At 58.7% G+C, this 17607-nt stretch overlaps 1 protein-coding gene across 1 annotated transcript; it reads right to left on the bottom strand.

The window, feature by feature from the left end:
- Positions 1-2578: 2578 nt before the first annotated feature.
- EN2 (engrailed homeobox 2) lies at positions 2579-6923 on the bottom strand. Its single transcript, XM_036069613.2, has 2 exons — positions 6242-6923; positions 2579-2895 (listed from the first exon to the last, which is right to left on the bottom strand). Exons 1-2 carry the CDS (start codon positions 6921-6923, stop codon positions 2579-2581), a joined length of 999 nt encoding a protein of 332 aa, XP_035925506.1.
- Positions 6924-17607: the final 10684 nt, after the last annotated feature.

The raw sequence follows: 17607 nt of genomic DNA, 5'->3' as shown, positions 1-17607 counted from the left end.
TCTTTTACTGGGAGAAGAATCTTTTCCAAGCCAGGGAAGGTTGGACATAGATCAGCTGGGCACACCAGGTGCGCTCAGCTATCCTGCCTGGACACATTGGCCATCACCACCCTCCCCAAAACACTACCTGGATGGATGCTTCTGGTCGCCTGGTCAGCTCGGGCAAAGTCTGTCCTTTCCCCACCTCTGTCTCTGGATGTATCCATGTCCTTTGCTTTGGGGGGTAAAAACAAAACATAAAAGAGAGCCCTTCCCAAGGGAACAGCATCTCTCACTCTCCCATAGGAACAGTAGGGAGGCCAGAGACCTGTTGCATTCTGTAGGATTTTTCTACAATTATGCAATGAAATAGCACGATACTTTTGAACACTTCCTTCTGGTAAAGAAATGTACTTAAATTATTTTGGTTGTTCTGTGCTCACACAGGAGATATTCAAAGTGTCTTATTTTGTTTTTGTTTTTTTTTTTTAATTTGTACCTCTGGCTGCAAAGGTAAACAGTTGCACCCCTGCTCTGATTGAGGCAAAGGCCAGGAGCACCTGAACCACAGGGAGGATGCCCAGAGCAGTTGGGCTGGACTTAGAAACACGCTTAGAAAAACTACTCATGCCACCTTGGACATTCAATATTTTACAATAAAGCGTTTTTTTTTTTTTTATTTAATGTAACTTTCAAGAATTTAAACACACAAAAAATGCAAGGGGAATGTTCACAATGCTGATAACCACAGTTGTAAATAGAAACATTCATTTCTCATAAGATTATAAATATTTGATACTGGAACTGGAAAATGCACGTTTTATAAACTAAAAAAAATAAAATAAAAAAATAAAAACCAAAAAACTTTGCTTCCTGCTAAAAAGGCATATCATTTCATTGAGTTTCCTAAGCAGCAGATGGTTCTTCACAGAATCTTAAATTACAACTTTCCTTTTTATAGTTTCCTTTTTAAAAAGGTTTGCACTAGTATGTACAAAGTGAAACTATTATCGCAGTGAAATAAAGAGGTTTAAGGCAAAGAGAAACGTTCACCCTCAGTCCTCAGGGGTTCAGCCATGGGTCTGGCTCAGCCACAGGCCCACCCCTGGGCTGTCCCGGCTGCAGATGGACATTTGGACACGATTCTTTTTCCATACACTAACCAGAAGACAGTGCAGAGTTATATATATAGATAATGTGTTTGTTTATATATGTACTTGGTGGGGATATATTGAATATATTTAATTTACACTGTACCACACCTTCAAAAAATAAAATGTATATTTAAAAAAAACAAGAAAAGACAAAAAGTGATAAGAAATGATTATTTACACGTTTTCTTCCTTCCTCTCGATCCTGGAGGATTCTGAGTTCCTCCAGAAGTCAAGGTAGCCACGTGTTGGGGAACTGTGGACTCACACACGTGTGCGCGTGTCTGTACACGCACTACACAGATATGTACACACACACACATGTACCTTGAAAGAATGCTCTCCAAAGCAGAAGCAGCCACTTAAAAAAAGAAAAAAAGAAAAAAAGGAAGGGAAGAAAAACAAGAAAGGAAGAAAACACCAGCTCCCGCTGGAGAGCCCTCTGTGCGCCGGGAGGCGGCAGACCTCCGCCGTTTCTGGGGCCCACGGAGCGCCGCCGGGGAGCTGATGGGGCGGCAGGAGACTCCCGGGGCCTGGGGGACAGGACGAGGGGCAGCTCCACCATCCCCGGGCCTCCGGCCACATGCTGGGCCCATGGGCCTGGGATCCCTGAAGTGGTGCCCGGAGGCAAGAGAGCTGGCTCTGGCAGCGGGCGGCTGGATAGGGGACAGCGACAGACGCGGACTGAAGCACACGGAGGTGCCTGCCAGGCCTCGGCGAGGAGGGGGAGGGGGAGGAGGAACCCGAGAGAAGGCAGGAGGAGGGGAGCCGTGCGAGGCTGGGGGCCTGGGCGGCCCAGCACTGCGGGCCCACCGCCCCGGGCGCGCTCCTGACCGCCGCCAAGGCGCGGCACTCCTCCCAGGACCCCAAGGGTCCCCCGGGCCCTGCCAGGGCCTCTGCGCTGCCATCCCCCTCCTCCGTCCCCCCTCCCTGGGCCGGGGCTGGGGGTGCAGACCCTCCTGCTGTCCTCACCAAGCCCACACAAACAAAGTGGCAGAACTCAGAGACCAAGTAGGAGCTATTTATTCGGTTCACAGTCGTGTGAAATGCAGCAATAAAAATCTTTGGACTTCAGCAAGTTGTTTTAATTTTTTTCTTCTTTTGAAATTAAAAAATAAAAGTGTCCCATGTCCCACAGTGGAGCCTAGGGGATTAGAAAACATGAAATCCTAAGCAGCCCCCTTCGCAAAAAAAAAAAAAAAAAAAAAAAAATCATAAAATTAGCATAATCTCATAAACACAGAAAAACTCAAAAAATATTTTATAGTCAGATATTTTGGATTTTACACCACCTGTAAATTATATATACATAGAATATTGCAGAACCATAGCTAATACACGATATTTTCACTATTAATGCTGGTATAATCTTTACACACTGGCCCTTTATGATTTTAAATTATTGCATTGTTTAGCGCGACCGAGGCCAGACCCGGCGCCCGCCCGCCCTACTCGCTGTCCGACTTGCCCTCCTTGGCGGCCGTCGAGTGGTTGTACAGTCCCTGCGCCATGAGGTGCACGGCCAGCGTGTTCTTACTGCCCGTGGCCTTCTTGATCTTGGCGCGCTTGTTCTGGAACCAAATCTTGATCTGCGACTCGTTGAGGCTGAGCTCCTGCGCCAGGCTCTGGCGCCGCTGCTCGGTCAGGTACCTGTTGGTCTGGAACTCGGCCTTGAGCCTCTGCAGCTGCTCGGCCGTGAAGGCCGTGCGGGGCCGCTTGTCTTCTTTGTTGGGGTTCTTCTTCTTTGGTTTGCGAGACCTGGGACCTGGGCAGGCACGGGGACAGAGCACAGGGTTAGGAGGGCTCCAGGCCTGTCTGCCGACTCAGGCCACAGAGACCCGGGACGAAAGTGCCCAGTCCGGCTGCACACTGGGGACTGAGCTTTCTCCCACCCGGCCTCCAGGACCCACCCCTGGAAAGCCAGAAGCCAGGCCAAGGACATCGGGGTGTAAGGGGGTGAGTGGGGGGTAGAGAGCAGGCTTAGTGGAAAGGTCTCCAGGGGCACCTGGCTGGCTCAGTTGGAGGAGCATGCGATGCTTGATCTCGGGGGTCAGAGTTCGAGCCCCCCATGTGGCACAGAGTTTACTTAAGATTAAAAAGAAGAAGAAGAAGAAAGAAAGGCCTCGAGATAAAAGGAAAACTCCTGCAGGAAAGCAGAAACCCCAAACTTCCTAGCGTGGCCTTTTCTGTCCCTTTCTGTCCAGGCATAAGGGCAGGGGGGCACAGGAGAGGCAAGAGGAAAGGTTGGGGAGGGGCGGGGCAGCCAGAGTAGCAACAGCGGGAGCCCAGGAACAGTGACAGGATGCCCACAGGATGCTCACAGGGGATACCCTCAGGTGCCAGGGGCGATGGGAGTCAGGGGGCAGGTGCATCCAGAGAACAGGACAAGCCCGTGGATCTGCCTCCACCCTAGCCCCCTTTCTGCCTCCCCTAACTGGCCTAGTGGGCCCAAGTTCATTGTTTCTCTCCTGGAGGGGAGGGAGCGCACACATCCTTTCCTGGGTGGGGAAGGAGCACTGAGCCACTCCCTGCCACCTCCCCTTCAGTCTCCCAGTGCAGGAGAGGGAACCTCGTTGCCCCAGACTGGGGCTGCCTCACTGGAGGCGGAAGAGGAGCCCAGCTGACCTTGTGCAGAGGGTTCACACTTCTGACCCCCGCCTGGGCTCCTCCCGCCGGGCCAACCCCTGCACCACTTGAGGTTGGTTTGGGGCAGTGGTGGCAAGGCTCCTAGGAACCCGCCATGGGAAGAGGCCTGAGTGAGGGGAGCAGAAAGGAGGGCCAAGCGCTTTCTTTTTGTTGATGTCAAGAAGTTCAGCCCCACAAGTGTGTCTTTGAGGGAAGAGATGGCAAAGGCCATTAGGGGAGGAAAGCTGGGCTGCACGTGTGGGTTTCTTCCTCTGTGAAGTGAACCAACTTTGGGGAGCTCCGGCCCCAGCTCCTTCCCAGACGCCCGCGGCGGGAGGCTGGACCCCTGCCGGCTCCCTCAAGCAGCCAGAGCCCCCCAGGTCTCCGCCGGGTGCCACCCTGCAGGGCCAGGGGACAGCCACGCCGCCCTGCGCAGCAGCGGCGGAGGGATCTGGCCGGAGGCCGCCAGTGCACCCGACCCGAGAGCCGGGAGAGTGGAGAAGGCAGAGTGCGGCGGGGGGCGCGCGAGCCAGGGGTCCGGGCTGGTCCCGAGACCCAGCGGGCGCCGAGAACTCCCTGCCCGCCTACCCAGCCGTGCGCTCTCGGGGAGGCCAACTCCGGTAGAGGGGCTGTGGGCGCCGGCGAGGGGGCGCCAAGGGCCGTTCGGCTCAAACTCCCGGCCTTTTAGATTCTAGAGCAAAGCCACACTCACACCCGCGCCCCCGCGCACACACCTACCCCCGCGCGCGCACACCCACCGCCACCGCCACGCACACGCCAAGGGCGCCGGTTCCGCGCCGGCGGGCGGGCTTCGATCGAGAGGCTGCCGGGGCGCGCGCGGAGGGTTAGCGGGTGACCCCGTGAGGCCTCGCCAGGCCCCGCACCTGCTCGGACCCGACCGCGGCCTCGTGCTCCGGGAGCCCGTTCTGCGTCTCCACTGTCCCGGGGAAGCACGCTTCCTACCCTCCAAACTCCTCTGCTCCTGGGGCTCTTGCACACACGAACCAGCCCGTAAAAAGATACACACCATTTTGCGGAAAGAAAATCTCCCTAAAAACAGAATTTTTAGTTCTCTTTCTTTGATTTTCTTTCAAAACGTAAACACTTGAGAGTCGCAGAAACAGAAGCAAACCTCGGCAAAGAAAACTCTCTGCCTTGCTTCTTTCTAAAAGGCCAAGAAACACAAATGTTACGTTATGGTTTTCTGTTTTTTGTTTTGTTTTGTTTTGTTTTAAGTCCAGGAAGACCAGCGACTGGGGCCCGGCCGGGCTGCGGGGCTCCCTCGGGCCACCGGGGCCTGGCGCGGCCGCGACTCCGCCGCTGCACAAAGCCGGGCCGAGGCTCCTCGCTGGCCGCATTGTGAGCCTATATGTTAATTAAATATTAACAAAGGAGGGAGGCGAGAACAATGGAGCAAATTTCAGATCTAGCTGGAGAAATGTGGATTTCATCGGAAATATACACACGCATTTCTGCGGGAAGGCGGCCAAGGGGAGACTCAGTTATGCTGTGATTTGGGTAAACAACCCCCGCAAAACAGTTGAGGGTTGGGGGGTCAGCGGGGTCCGGTGTGGGCTGCCGGCTCAGGGACAAATGGAGTCCCCTCCTAATGGCGGTTCGCAGCCGCAGACCCCCATTTCATGCAGCTGATGACAGCTACAAGGACATGCATTTAGCTTTTAAAAATCCAGATCTATGAAAAATACACCCAGAACCCCTGCACACACCCGCGGGCCCCTCCACCCACCCTCCCGCGGCAATCTGCTTCTTTCCTCCCTGAGAGCTGCCCCAGGAAACCTCTGGGAGAAGGTCCTTTCTTTGGGGGGACTGCAGGCCTCCCGCCTCGGAGCAGTGTGCAAGATGGGTGCTGAGCTTCCCCAACATGTGATCAGACAACTAAAACAGGGCGAAGGGCCCCTCTGTTTCCATCCCTTCCCTATCTCTATCCCCCCCACTCCTCCCTTCTCAGCCCAGGCGAAGGGTGGAAGGAAGAGCCAGGAGTCTTGCTCTTTCTTCCCTGGCTTCATCTGGGATAACTGGGTCGTAGGATGAGTTTAGGTCTGGGGGGGGGGGGGGCGGAGGGGAGTTGGGCATGGGTCCTGGGTCTGGACTGAGTTGGAAGGACGGAGAAAGGGTTAAGAGTGCCAGATTCTAGGCTAGTCTTCAGCCACCCCCGGTCTCACCAAATAAACTCCAGCCAGGGGAGGGGTGGGCTAGGGACTTTGGGGAGTGGCCCCAAAAGGCAAGATAAAGAGGGAAGGTCCTGTCGCTTCTGCTTTTCTAAAAAATCTGTACCCCCTGCGAATCAGTCGTGCCCCCTCTCCTCCTGGCCGCTGCCCGGGCCAGCGTCTGCAGCACACAATGTCCCTGTTTGCGTGTCTTTGTGTGTGTTGGGGGTGGGGGGGGTGTCCTGGTATCTTCCTCTGGGTAAGTTCCCGCGCCCGCGCCGCCCCGCAACCCCGCGGCCCTCCCCGCGGCGGGCTCACCTGAAGAAGGCCGGTCCGAGTAGCGCGTGCAGTAGACCCAGGCCGGCCAAAGCATGGGCTGCGCGCCCAGGTTGGCGCTGGCCTGCGAGCTGTCCGAGTCCGAGCTCACCGATAAGTCGCCGCCGCCCAAGGCGCGGGCCTTGAGCGCCCCGTCCAGGGGGCCCCCGGCGTCGCCGCCTTTCTTGGCGCCGCCGTGCAGCGAGAGCGCCTTGGAGCCGCCTTCCCCGTCGCCCGGAGAGTCGCCGCCGCCGCCGCCGCCGCCGGGCAGTGGTCCGCCCGCACCGGGCGCACTGGGCGCGTTCTGCCGGGCCTCTCGGCCCGACCCCAGGAGCTGGTCGGCGCCGCCCGCGCCGCCGCCTCCTTCCGCGCCGCCCGCGCCGCCTTCCCCGCCGGCTCCGCCGCCTCTTCCTCCTCCCGCGCCGGCACAGCACGTCCCCGTGTCCTTTCTCCGGCCGAACTCGGGCCGCAGGATGTTGTCGATGAAGAAGTTGGTGATGCGGTGCGGGTGCTGGTGGTTGCCCGGCGCCTGCAGGACCGCGGGCAGCATCAGAGCCCGCCGGCGGCCAGTGTCCGCGTCGCCCGGGCTGCTGCCGCCGCCCGAGCCGCCACTGGGGCTGGATTCCGGCTGTCGCTGCCCCTCCGCCGCCGCCGCTTCGCTGGGCTTGGGGTCATTCTCCTCCATGCTGTTCACAACAAATCCCAAATTGGTTCTCCGGGGACCCCCCCCCCTCCAATCAGCCCTCGGCCCGCCCGTGGTGCGCACAGAGACACTCGCGGCCGGCTCGCGCTCCTACCCCGCCGAGTCTTCCAGGGCGTGCGCGGCGGCCGAGGCCAGGGCTGGGGTCCTACAAGTCACCGGCCGCGTTCGGAGCGGAGCCACGTTCCAATCCACGAGTTGAATTAGAAAATACCAAGAGCCTCCCCGCGCCCAGACGCCGGGAGATTCAAAAGAGTCGGGTCCTCGTCTTTGCCGCGCACCCGGGCGCTAGACAGTCACAATGGTCCGGCGGGGACCCGGGGCTCCTCTCGGGCTCCGCGCTCCTCTCCGCGTCCGGCTGCCTTCGGCTCCCGCGCTGCCGCTGCCGCCGCGGCCGCCCGGGGCTGGAGCTGCGCGCATGCAGGCAGCGCGCTCCCCCGCGCTCACGCCCGCCCGGGCCCGCTCCGGCCGCCGCCGCCGCCCGGCCGCCCCCGCCCGCGAGCCCCGGCCGGCCCTCGAGGGTGCGGGGCGCGAGCGGTCAGCGCGCCCGCCGCCGCCAGCACGCACATGGAGGCCCGCGGGCCCGCGCTGCGCTCGGCCGCCGCCCCGCTGCGGACCGGGGCGCCCCACCGGCGTGCGGCCGCGCCCCCGCCGAGCCCCGCCGAGCCCCGCGGCCCGAGTCGCATGGGTGAGCGGCGGGAGGCGCGGGCCGGGCCGGGCCGGGCTGGGCCGCCCGCGCTCCCTCGCCGTCTGCGCGCCCTCGCCGCCTCGGCCTCCGCGCGGGCTCGGGCGATTTCCAGGCCACTCAGCGCAACCTGAGACACTTTCACTCTGGATTTTTGTTCTTATTTTTAACAGAGCCCCCTCGAGTGACGTCGCGGGCCGGTCTCCTGGACACGTGCCTCGGGCCAATGGCCGCAGCGCCGCGCGCCCACGTGACGCGCCGGCGGCCGCTCGGTGACAGGAGCCTCCCGCCGCCCCTCCCCCGCCGCCGCCGCCCCTCCCCCCCTTAAAGCGACCGCGTCCTCGGGCTCCGCGTGCCGGAGCCCCGGCCCCAGCGAGCCCGGGACCGTGTTTCCTGCGCGCGCTCGCGCTTTCCCCGCCGCCCTCGGTTCAGGAAGCCGAGAAACCCCGCGACAGCCCCGTCAGGTCACCCTGGTGTGCAGACGTGGACACGCGCTGGAAGATTGCTATTTTTAACATTTCCATATTGTTTACCATGGGGAAAAATCCCACAATTCCTTGCACAAAAATGCATAAATAATATTAAATGAGCTGCTGAGATACAAAGGGACTTTTGTAGTCTCCTTTCCTTGCTGGTGGATGGGGAAATTGACACTTACACTTGACTTTGGAAACCTGGCAGATTCCGGTCTCAAACGCAGAGCTGGCGCGCAGGACCCTCCTGTAGATACTCATTGTAAGTGTGCGTGTGTGTGCGTGTGCGTGAGCGTGAGCGTGAGCAGGGAGGCGAGTGCCTATGGCAGGATTCCACCGGGGAACACAAATCCTCATGCAACATGCGTGTAGATCCCGAAGAGCGCGGGAATAGGATTTGGGGCTCCGTGTGGGGGAGAAAGAAATAAAGGAGCATGGCGGGTTATAACTGAATCTTCTGTTTTGGAAAGGAGAGGCGGGCTGACGGTTCAGCCAAACCTTCAAAACCATCCGAAGAGAAAACACCCCAGAGCAACCGCCCCCCTTCTCAGATAACCCTCCCAGCCCCACCCCCACATCTCTACCCCCACTGACGGGCTACCAGGCCATTCACCTCATTTTCTTTGTCCTAAAATCCTTTAAACAAGTTCCTCGGGAGAGCAGGGGCCATCTAAAAGGGGGTGGAGGGGTGAGGGCCCCAGTTTGTTTCTCCCCACTCCTCTCCTTTTTTCTCTCTCCCTTTCTAAACTTTCTTTCCAGTCGCTGTCAGATGTCCAACTTGAACTTCTGTTTCCTCTTCTCTTCCCCCTCTTCCCTTAGGCTCCTTCTTGTTTGCTCTTCTCTCCTTCCCCCAGCTGCAGACACCCCACCAAACACCCTTGTTCCCCTAAGCTTGCCTGTCTATCCTTTAAAATGCATTTTTATGGAAATTTGCAAACTTCAGGAAGCCTCCGGAAGGACGCTCCAAGGGTTTGGGAGCACTGACACAATAAAATTGCCCTCAGTGGAAAGAGGGATGGGGAGGAGGGGAGGAGGGAGAGCTGGGGCGCCCTAGCTCTGGCCAGCCCAGGCGGCTTCGGGGTGCTCAGCAGCTGAGGCCCACTGCAGAGCAGCTCTAGGCCTGGGGCTGCCAGGGGAGCACTGCCAGGCTGCACAAGGCAGGATCAGGTCCGGGCAAGCAGCCCTCCCGGCAGTGTGATCGCCAAGCCACCTCGTGGGTTGAAGGCTTCCCCCTAACCTGGCTCAGCTCTCCTCCCATTGCACCCAGGTCCTATCCTCTTTCCAACCCAGCTCTGTCTACTCTCTGCAGGTTCCAGGGTTCAGGCGGGCAGGAGTGGGGGCCAAACAGCAGTTACAAGGTTCTGCTCCCAGGGAAATTAACCCTCAGAAGGGAGCCTGGATGGGGGACAGGAGGAGGTGCTGGACTCGGTCGCCTGGCCACTAAAGGTGGACTGAATGTGGGTCGGCTCCCACGTTTTCCTCCTATTGGAGGGGTCCTTGCCAAATTACCGGCTAGGTTCATACCTGCCAGGTCTCCTCCCTGGGTCTCAAAAAATCAAACCTCACAGTCTGTCTGTCCCTAGGAAAATGGGGCTGGTAAAGTTTGTGGGAACACCCTATTGACTTCTGTTTATGGTTTTCTGGGAAATTTTCCTCCAGCTCTGAGGAACCCTAATCATCACCAGCCAGGGAATGTCCAAATTACTTTGGGTCTCCAGAACTCAGAAGGAGTGGAGGGAAGGCCCAGGGCTGATTTGCTTCCTGCAAAGCCATCCCAGGTTAATTTCTCCACCTGTCCCATGAAAAATCATTTAGGCCATCTCCTGAGAAATATTTTCTAATTTCTTGGGAAACTTTGCCTCTGATTGCCTTAGCCTTAAGTGAGCCCATGGTGCTGGACTTCAGCTGTGTCCTTTCCTGCAGTCCAGACCCATATTCATGGCTGCAGCAGGAACTCTGCAGAGCAGCACATTATCTCCAGGCAACCTAGCCTGTTTGTAGGCAGCAACCTGCGGACACCAGGTCTCCAGCCTGCAGGGTCAGGCTGGTCTGAGGGAGAAGGCGGATTTCCAAGTTACTGGCTTGGAGAGGGGGTGCAGGAGGAGGAGGAAGGCAAAAAGAAAGGAATGTGGAGAGAAATAATTAAGAGTATCAGGCCACCCAAAGCCAACCCAAACATGACAATAATTCCCCAAAAGAGCGCCTCTTGAGAGTAAGCACCATACAAAGGGCCAGCCATGAGGGCAGGAGAAACTGGGCCGAAGCTGCCCACATTGAGGGAATTGTAAATCTTACAACGCGGGCATCGCAACAAGCTGTTTCAGGAAGCTTGGAAAACATACTTGAGGCCCAGCCCCCGCCCCCTGCGAATCGGGGACACCGCCCTGGCTCTGCTTCTGGGGGGTGCAGGCGAGTGGGCATTTGCAGCTCTCTCCTCCGGTCCCGGAGATGCCAGCCAGCCCTGCAGCCGCTCGGCCCCGCGGCCCTGCGCCCAGCGAGCCGCGCTCCCCCTCCTGCCCGACCCTGACGGCCGCCGCAGCCGCGCTCAAGGTCGGCTTCTCGGTGCCCGACCAGGAGAGCCACCGCCGGACATTTGTTTCTCCTTAGCGTCAAGTGAGGCCGGGACCCCGGAACCTGGAATACTCCTAACCTCGCAGGTGCTGGAGAGCGTCGGCAAACCACCCGCGTTCAGAGAACCATCTCCGTACTTCCCGGGCTATCTGCACAAAGAAGGACCTGGAAGAGTATCAAAAAGGAAAGACAGCTTCTAGACACGTGGATTTATAATAGCGAGACTAGTATTACAAATAAAATCTCGCGCAGGGCTGCGGAGGGCAGGAGCGCTCCCGCGGACGTTGGGTGCCTGGCTGCTGATTCAGCCTCCCTTTTTTTTTTTTCCTTAAAACGAGGCTGGAGGAGGGTGACTTTTTCGGCAGCTCCGTTGTCTCCTCACTTCCCACACTTGTCTAAGTGGGTGTGGGGACACTCGGGGAAAAAATGAACGCAGTGAGGGCAGCGTTTGGTCGCGGGGGTCACTGCCACTCTGCTGGTAGAGACGCCCAACAATTCCAGAGAGCAAGACTTCCACCCCAACAAAAATCAGGCGGGGAGCACCCCCCACCCCCACCCCCCGCCCCCCCGCCGGGAGCCAGCTCTGCGCGGCCTGGCCCTGGGCAGGGCCCAGGAAGTGGGGCCCAGCAGGGAGAACCCCTCCAGCCTGACGGAGAGCCACCCTTGGTGCTGCCGCAGTTCCCCCGGCCTGCAGACAAAGGCCGCAGAGAAGGGGCACGGGCAGCAGGGGGTGCGTCGTCGGGTGGGGCAGCGGGTGGAGGGAGCGTGTGTGTGCTCACTTCCAAGGAAAGCAGGGGCCTACAGACCCAGCAGGCGAACTTGGGGCCCGGGGTTGTGGAGGCTGGGCCTGGGGTCAGGGTCTTCAGGCCGGGTAACCCCAGGAAGGAAGGGGTTAAACACAGCAGTGGCAAGCCTGGGAGAGGCTGAAGCTGGTGGGGAGCAGAGGTGCCCACGCTCCGGCTCCTGCACTCCAGGCCTCACACCTCTCCCTGTCCCAGGCCGGCAAGGGTCCCCCAGCTCCCCAGAGGCCCTGCCAGGTGCCACGGAGAGCCTGGTGGGTGGCTGGGTGTCCAGGGAGGCTCAGCTGAGGAGGGCCACAGGGCAGCAAGCAGCACTGCCTGTCTGGGGTCCTGGGGAGAGCTGGAGAAGGAGCAGCTTGCGCTCAGCAAAAGCTCCCTGGGTGTCAGGGGGCACCAAGTGGGGGAGACACCCGCTGGAGACCTCTCTCCTGTCCAGACTGCAGGGAGAGGTCCTCATTTTGACGCTTAGCTCTAGAGCTAGCCTGGGAGAGCTGGGGAGATGTGTGGAGGATGGGCAGATCTCCAGAGCTAGAGACTACCACGCAGAAAGCATCCCTAACCTGGTTTCTCTTGAAAACAGAAGCTTCTAAAGAGGGATCTGTAGGCTGGCCACACTTGGGCTCACAAACTCACACCCAAACTCAGTCTTGGCCTCATGACCACCCTCCCTTGACTTTCTCCCAGGCCCAGGTGACTCCTGGCTTAAGCGACCTGATTTGGGATTCTTTGGGAATCGCTTTGCACCCCGGGGCCCCTCTCCTGCTCTCTCACCCTGTGTCACTGCTGTTCTTAATCCCAGTCAAATCTGGACCCTTCCGGAAGTTGGACCCACTTGCACTCCAGATCAACCACAGCTCTGGGGTCTGGTGTGGACGTTTCTCCAGAGCAGCCTGTGCAGAGTAGAGTAGTGGTTGGGGGTCAGACAGATGGTCCCATGACCTAACGCCCCTACTGTAAAGAAAATGTCCCCCGAGGATTGCAGCAACCCAGAAGAAAGTGACACATTCCCAAAAAATCCAGAGGAAAACGGGTAAAATTGGTTTGGCAAAGGAATTAGGGGAGCAGCACTTACTGAGCTGACCAAGCACACCCCCAAACAAGAAGACATATGAAAGGATAATGGAGTTATGGAGAAAACCAGCCACCCTCTGCAATCTTCTGATTACTTACAAACAGCGGAAGAACTTCAAATATCTATCCACTGTCTTCCTTTTGACCTTTGGAAGGAAAACAAGAGCTTCAGAAGGGACTCCGGGAATCCCTGCTTCCCCTCACAGAGCACGAGCGTTTTTCCCTTCTCTTTCTTTCCCTGAAAGCCACAGGTCATCACCGAGAGGCTGGCATAGCATCAGCTCATACTTGCTGACCTTGCACTTTTTGGAAATATGATTTGAGTAGCTAGAGATTGTCAGAACTTTAGGCAAGTTCAGGCTTAACTTAGAGTGCCTGGATCCAGCCCAGCCAATCTCCCCACAGCTAACGAGACAAATAGTTCATTAGTCTAGGTTTCATGTCAGGAAGAACATATCTACATCATCGCTCTCAAATATCCACGACTGAGCAGCGCCTCACTTGGGGGGGAGCTCACGTAGAGCCACGGGCTGGTTCAGTTGGGGGAGGGAGGATTTTTAAAAATCTGTGTTCAAGTTGATTTCTTTTTCCCTTTATCAAATAGAACTCTATAGTTTGATATAAAAGGGTAAAACTACCTCGTGATTTAAATTCAAACATTCTCTAGACTAGATTAAATCATTGATCAATTCCAGGGACTTCAACAATGTCGGTCACCTCTCTAGCATCAGAATCTAATTGGTGAACATTCTTAAACGTATGGAATAGGGGGTATGTCCCACCCTGGTAAATTCCTCGGCTAAGTACAGAAGAGCACTGGTGGGAAGAGTGGTGGCCCTTTACCAGCCCAAAGGCTCATGCTGACCATGCAAGCTGGCATGGGCACCCGTGTCACCCCGCACAGTGGGTGCCTGCCCTTAGGAACTGTGCTCAGGGAGTGCTCACCAAGGCCCCGGCTGCCCTTCCCTAGGTTCCTCTGATGGCTCCTGCTAGGGCCAGGGACACTCTCAGAACCTCCCTCGCTCTCTCCTCTGCCTCTCTGCCTCTCTTCCCTCATCCCAGACCCTCTCCTCCACTTAAGGAAAAGTCCACAGAGCAATGTTTTCAAGTGAGGGCACAGGGCAGAAGTGCTCTCTTTCTCCTCCAAAACTCTTCCCTCTCTTCAGTTCCTCTTTAAAAAAAAAATTCCGTTCCTCTGCAGGCAGCCTCTTTGTGTTGTGTTTTATGTTATGGAGTTTCAGAGTTTTGTGTGTGTCTGGTATCAGTTAATCCCTTAAGACACAACAGCCTCTGTGATGCCGGCAAAGTCTAGAGACTATGCCATTTGGAGTATTAGCACAGGCTGGGAGAGAGAAATGGGATATGTGCGAGGATTTCCGACGTATGCAGCTAATGCCCTTAAATTCCTCGGGATTTACACCTCCCCATCTACCGGGAGCGGGAAATGCAAGCTGTTCTAATTAACTGCCTATTTTCAGCCCTCAGTCGGCACTGCCACGGCTAACTCGGGCTACAGACGTGGGGGGCCGGCGCTTGGGGGCCAGTGTTAAGGGCGGCCCGCCCGGACTAGAAGGTTTCGTGCCCCGGCCTGGCAGATGCGCTCGGAGGACACGGCCCGGGTTTCCCCAAACAAACGACACACTTGGGGTGACAGGCTTTCTGTCTTATTTGCAGAGTCAAGTCCAGCATCTCTGCGTGCAAAGCAGCCACGAAAAAAGCTCAGCCTGGAACACAGAATGTGAAACCAAGGGTGGACCGGTTGGGAACCTCACTCCGGGGGCAGTCTCCGTAGCCAGCGACCAGAATGGATTTAGGATCAAGAAGATCCGCAGAGGCGAACGTCTACCAGGGCTGGAGACGGGGCCGAATACAGGCTTGCAGCCTTTCTCCTTTCCGCAGTGGAAACAACTCCTGGAAAACAGAAAATCGAGCGAGAAGGAAAGCAGCGATGCCTGTCTGCCGCCGGGCGCGAGGAGAGCTCCCTCTCGGGGAGTCAGGGCACCTCGCACTTGCAGGCTCGAGGGCGGGGTGCGGGTGGGTGGGCCGCCTCGGGGCGGGTGCGGGCCCGGCGCCTTCCGGTGCGCTCCGCCGAGCGGGAGGGAGGGGGCGCGCACCCGCAGCACCCCGGAAGGGCCTGGAGGCGTCTCGAGCGAGCGGCCAGCACAGGCCTCCGCGCCCAGGGGCAGTGCACTCGCGGCGGAGGCGGGGGTGGGACGCCCGGCGCTGGGGCCTCCCGTCGTGCGTGGGCCGGGCGGAGCGGGCACGCGGGGCCGGAGCCGGCTGCGTGCGCGCGGGGGAGGGCGGGGGCCCGGGCCTCTGCTCGCTCGAGTGTGACCCGGGCTCTTCCTTCCAGAGGTGGCAGCCTCGGCCAGGGGAGCGGCTCCTCTAGCTCTCTCGGAAGCGCCCTCCCCACCTCGCGGCAGCGTGGGGTTGTGTGAGGGTCCTTCGCTGGAGCTTCGAGTGCGAGACCCCCAGGAGGCCCCGGAGTAGGTTTCCTCCCAGGGTCCCCTTTCCCCTGCGCATCAGAGTAAGCAGCGAAGCCCCGGGCAGGCGTGGCTTTAGGGGTGATTCCTTGACTTGCCAGGTGCCCCGCCACGCCCCGAGCAGGAGGGAGGGGGCGCTGTGGCTCCGGCGCCGGCCTCTCCCGGGGGCGGAGAGAGCTACACGCGCGCCTTAGGCTCAGAGTAGGCCCTTGGGGACGCGCCCCAGCAGCGCTCCGGCCTTCGGGCGAGGAGGGGACCCGGGCCTAGCTGAGACTCTTGGCTCGACAGCGAGGGCCCGGGAGTCAGAGGCCGGATCCCTGGGGCGGACTTCTCAGCTTCTGGCTTTTCCTTCGAGGGGAAAGCAGGTCCCCCCAACTCCCCACTTCGAGGCTGGCGAGGCCCGGGCGCCCGCGGGGAGGCGAGGGCGCGGCAGGAGCAGGAGCGCGGGGCCCCAGGCTCGGGCGCAGCGAGGGCGGCCCCGGGCGCGGATTTGTGAAAGAGCCGCTGAGCTCTCCGCAGCTCACAGATCAGAGGGCTGCGATCGCCCCACCGACGTGGTCCAATGAGCCGCTGCAATGAGCGCTGAGCGACAAAGCAGGCACGGCCCGGACTCGGCGGTTCCGCGCGGCGCCGGGCGGGAGCGCGGGGGGCGGGGGCGAGCAGACAGCGACTTCAAAGCCGCTCGCCCGGACTCAGTGAAAGGGTGGCGATCGCAGCGGGGACGCGGCCTGGAGCTGCGTGTCCCCCACCCCCACCCCCACCCCCGAAACGCCCACAGGCGTTCTGCCCGCGGCGACCCCGAGCTTGCGGCCGCCTCCGACCCACTCGGCGCGCGTCCTTCGAGTACCCCGGGGACCCTGGGCGCGCTCACCTCACCCGCACCCCCTTACGTCCGCGCGCGAGTCTCCGCGGACTGGTTTCCCTCAGCAGCTGTGTTTTCAAAAGGCTCCCCCACTGCCCCTCCCACCTTTAAATCAAAGCCTGTCGTTGCCTCCATGGTGTTCCCGTTGTTAGGCACCCACGTGTGCGCCCCGCGGAGGGCCACGGCCTCTGGGCTCCGCGTGCCAGGCCCAAGAGAGCCCCCTGGGGAGGGAGACCCGCCCTGGCGCCCGCCGCCGCGCTCCCCTTCTCCGCCAGGTGGGTCTCTCTGCGTTTCCGAGGCGCGCGCCTCCAAGAAGGCCGCAGCCCCGGCCTCCGAAGCCGCCCCCCACCTACCTTTAAATGAGGGAGGCGCGGAGAAAGGGGAAGAGAGGCAGGGGCGTGGGGGGTGGCGTAGGGAAGGAGAGAGAGGTCAGAGGTTAGAAAGGATTACGGCTCGGTGACCCCTCTCATCCTCAGTGGCCCAGGGAGGGAATCACTGAAGCAGAGGGTCCGGACATCTTTTAAAAAACTGAGTTTGGGGGCAGGGCGTTGGTCCAGTGAAGACAAGGAAAAGTCTAAACGACTTGAGGGTCCGAAATAGAAGAGACAACAGAAGTCGACAGGACCTAGGGGTGCGAGCTCAGGAGCACAGGAGCAACGAGGGCAGGGATTCGTCTCGTATGAGTCTTTGTTTTTAAGTCAATAAAGTTTTATTTAAGGAATTTTGCATGTGATCCCTTCCACTGTCAATCACCTTAGTTCCTCCAAAGTCAAAATCATAATCTTCAAACCAGACCTTTTAAAAAGAACTTTTTTTTCAGTTCACACTTGTCAAGTCAGTCCACATTTCTTTCCCTGGGCTTCTTTGATCTTCAAGTGAATATGGACAGACTTCAAAACTGCTCCACCTGGCCTGGGTGGCTCAGTCATTAGGCGTCCGTCTGCCTTCGGCTCAGGTCATGATCCCAGCGTCCTGGGATCGAGCCCCGCATCGGGCTCCCTGATCGCTGGGAGCCTGCTTCTCCCTCTCCCGCTCCCCCTGCTTCTGTTCCTGCTCTCGCTGTGTCTCTCTCTGTCAAATAAATAAAATAAAATAAAATAAAATAAAATAAATCTTTAAAAAAAAACTGCTCCACCTGTAATCTTTGGGGTCCAATTTCTACACTTTAGGGCCCTAGAAGTGAAGTCGTAGGAAGTACATTCATCGCTACTTTGGCAAATAATCTAAAATTATGATTCCTTAATTGTTCCTACTATTGATGTCTTGTGTTCCTTCCTGTCTACTCCATGAGCCTGGCAGAAAACGTGACAGGTGTCATTGTGGTCACCGCGGTAAACGTGCTGCGATGGAAGCGTCACCTGTGTCTCCATGTGGGTTCCTGGACACCATGAACGGCAGTGCCCATTGCTATCTACGTCTCTGATGATGCTCTGTCCCACGGTGACGGGAGGACAGGGGCACCCCGGGAGAGGTTCCTGCCGCTGGGGCGGAGGCTGCATTTTCTCCCGTGCGGCTCAGATCCACTCAGCTGCCGCGGCCCCCAGCAGGGAAAGCGCCCGGATTCCCCGCCCCCACCCCGCCGGACCGCCTAGGGGCGGGGCTCAGCTCGCCCCGCCCTCCCACCTGCCGGGAAGCCCCATCAGGCTTTCCCTTCCCCAGATTCCCGAGGATAAATCCCCCCAGGGGGATGAACTGAACCCAGGCACAAAAGGGGCTCTGACGTT

The sequence above is a fragment of the Halichoerus grypus genome, chromosome 12 (genome assembly GCF_964656455.1).
Source record: "Halichoerus grypus chromosome 12, mHalGry1.hap1.1, whole genome shotgun sequence".
In the NCBI taxonomy this organism is placed as follows: domain Eukaryota; kingdom Metazoa; phylum Chordata; class Mammalia; order Carnivora; family Phocidae; genus Halichoerus; species Halichoerus grypus.
The sequence above is the reverse complement of the archived record's forward strand: the minus strand, read 5'-3'. Positions and strand labels throughout refer to the sequence as shown.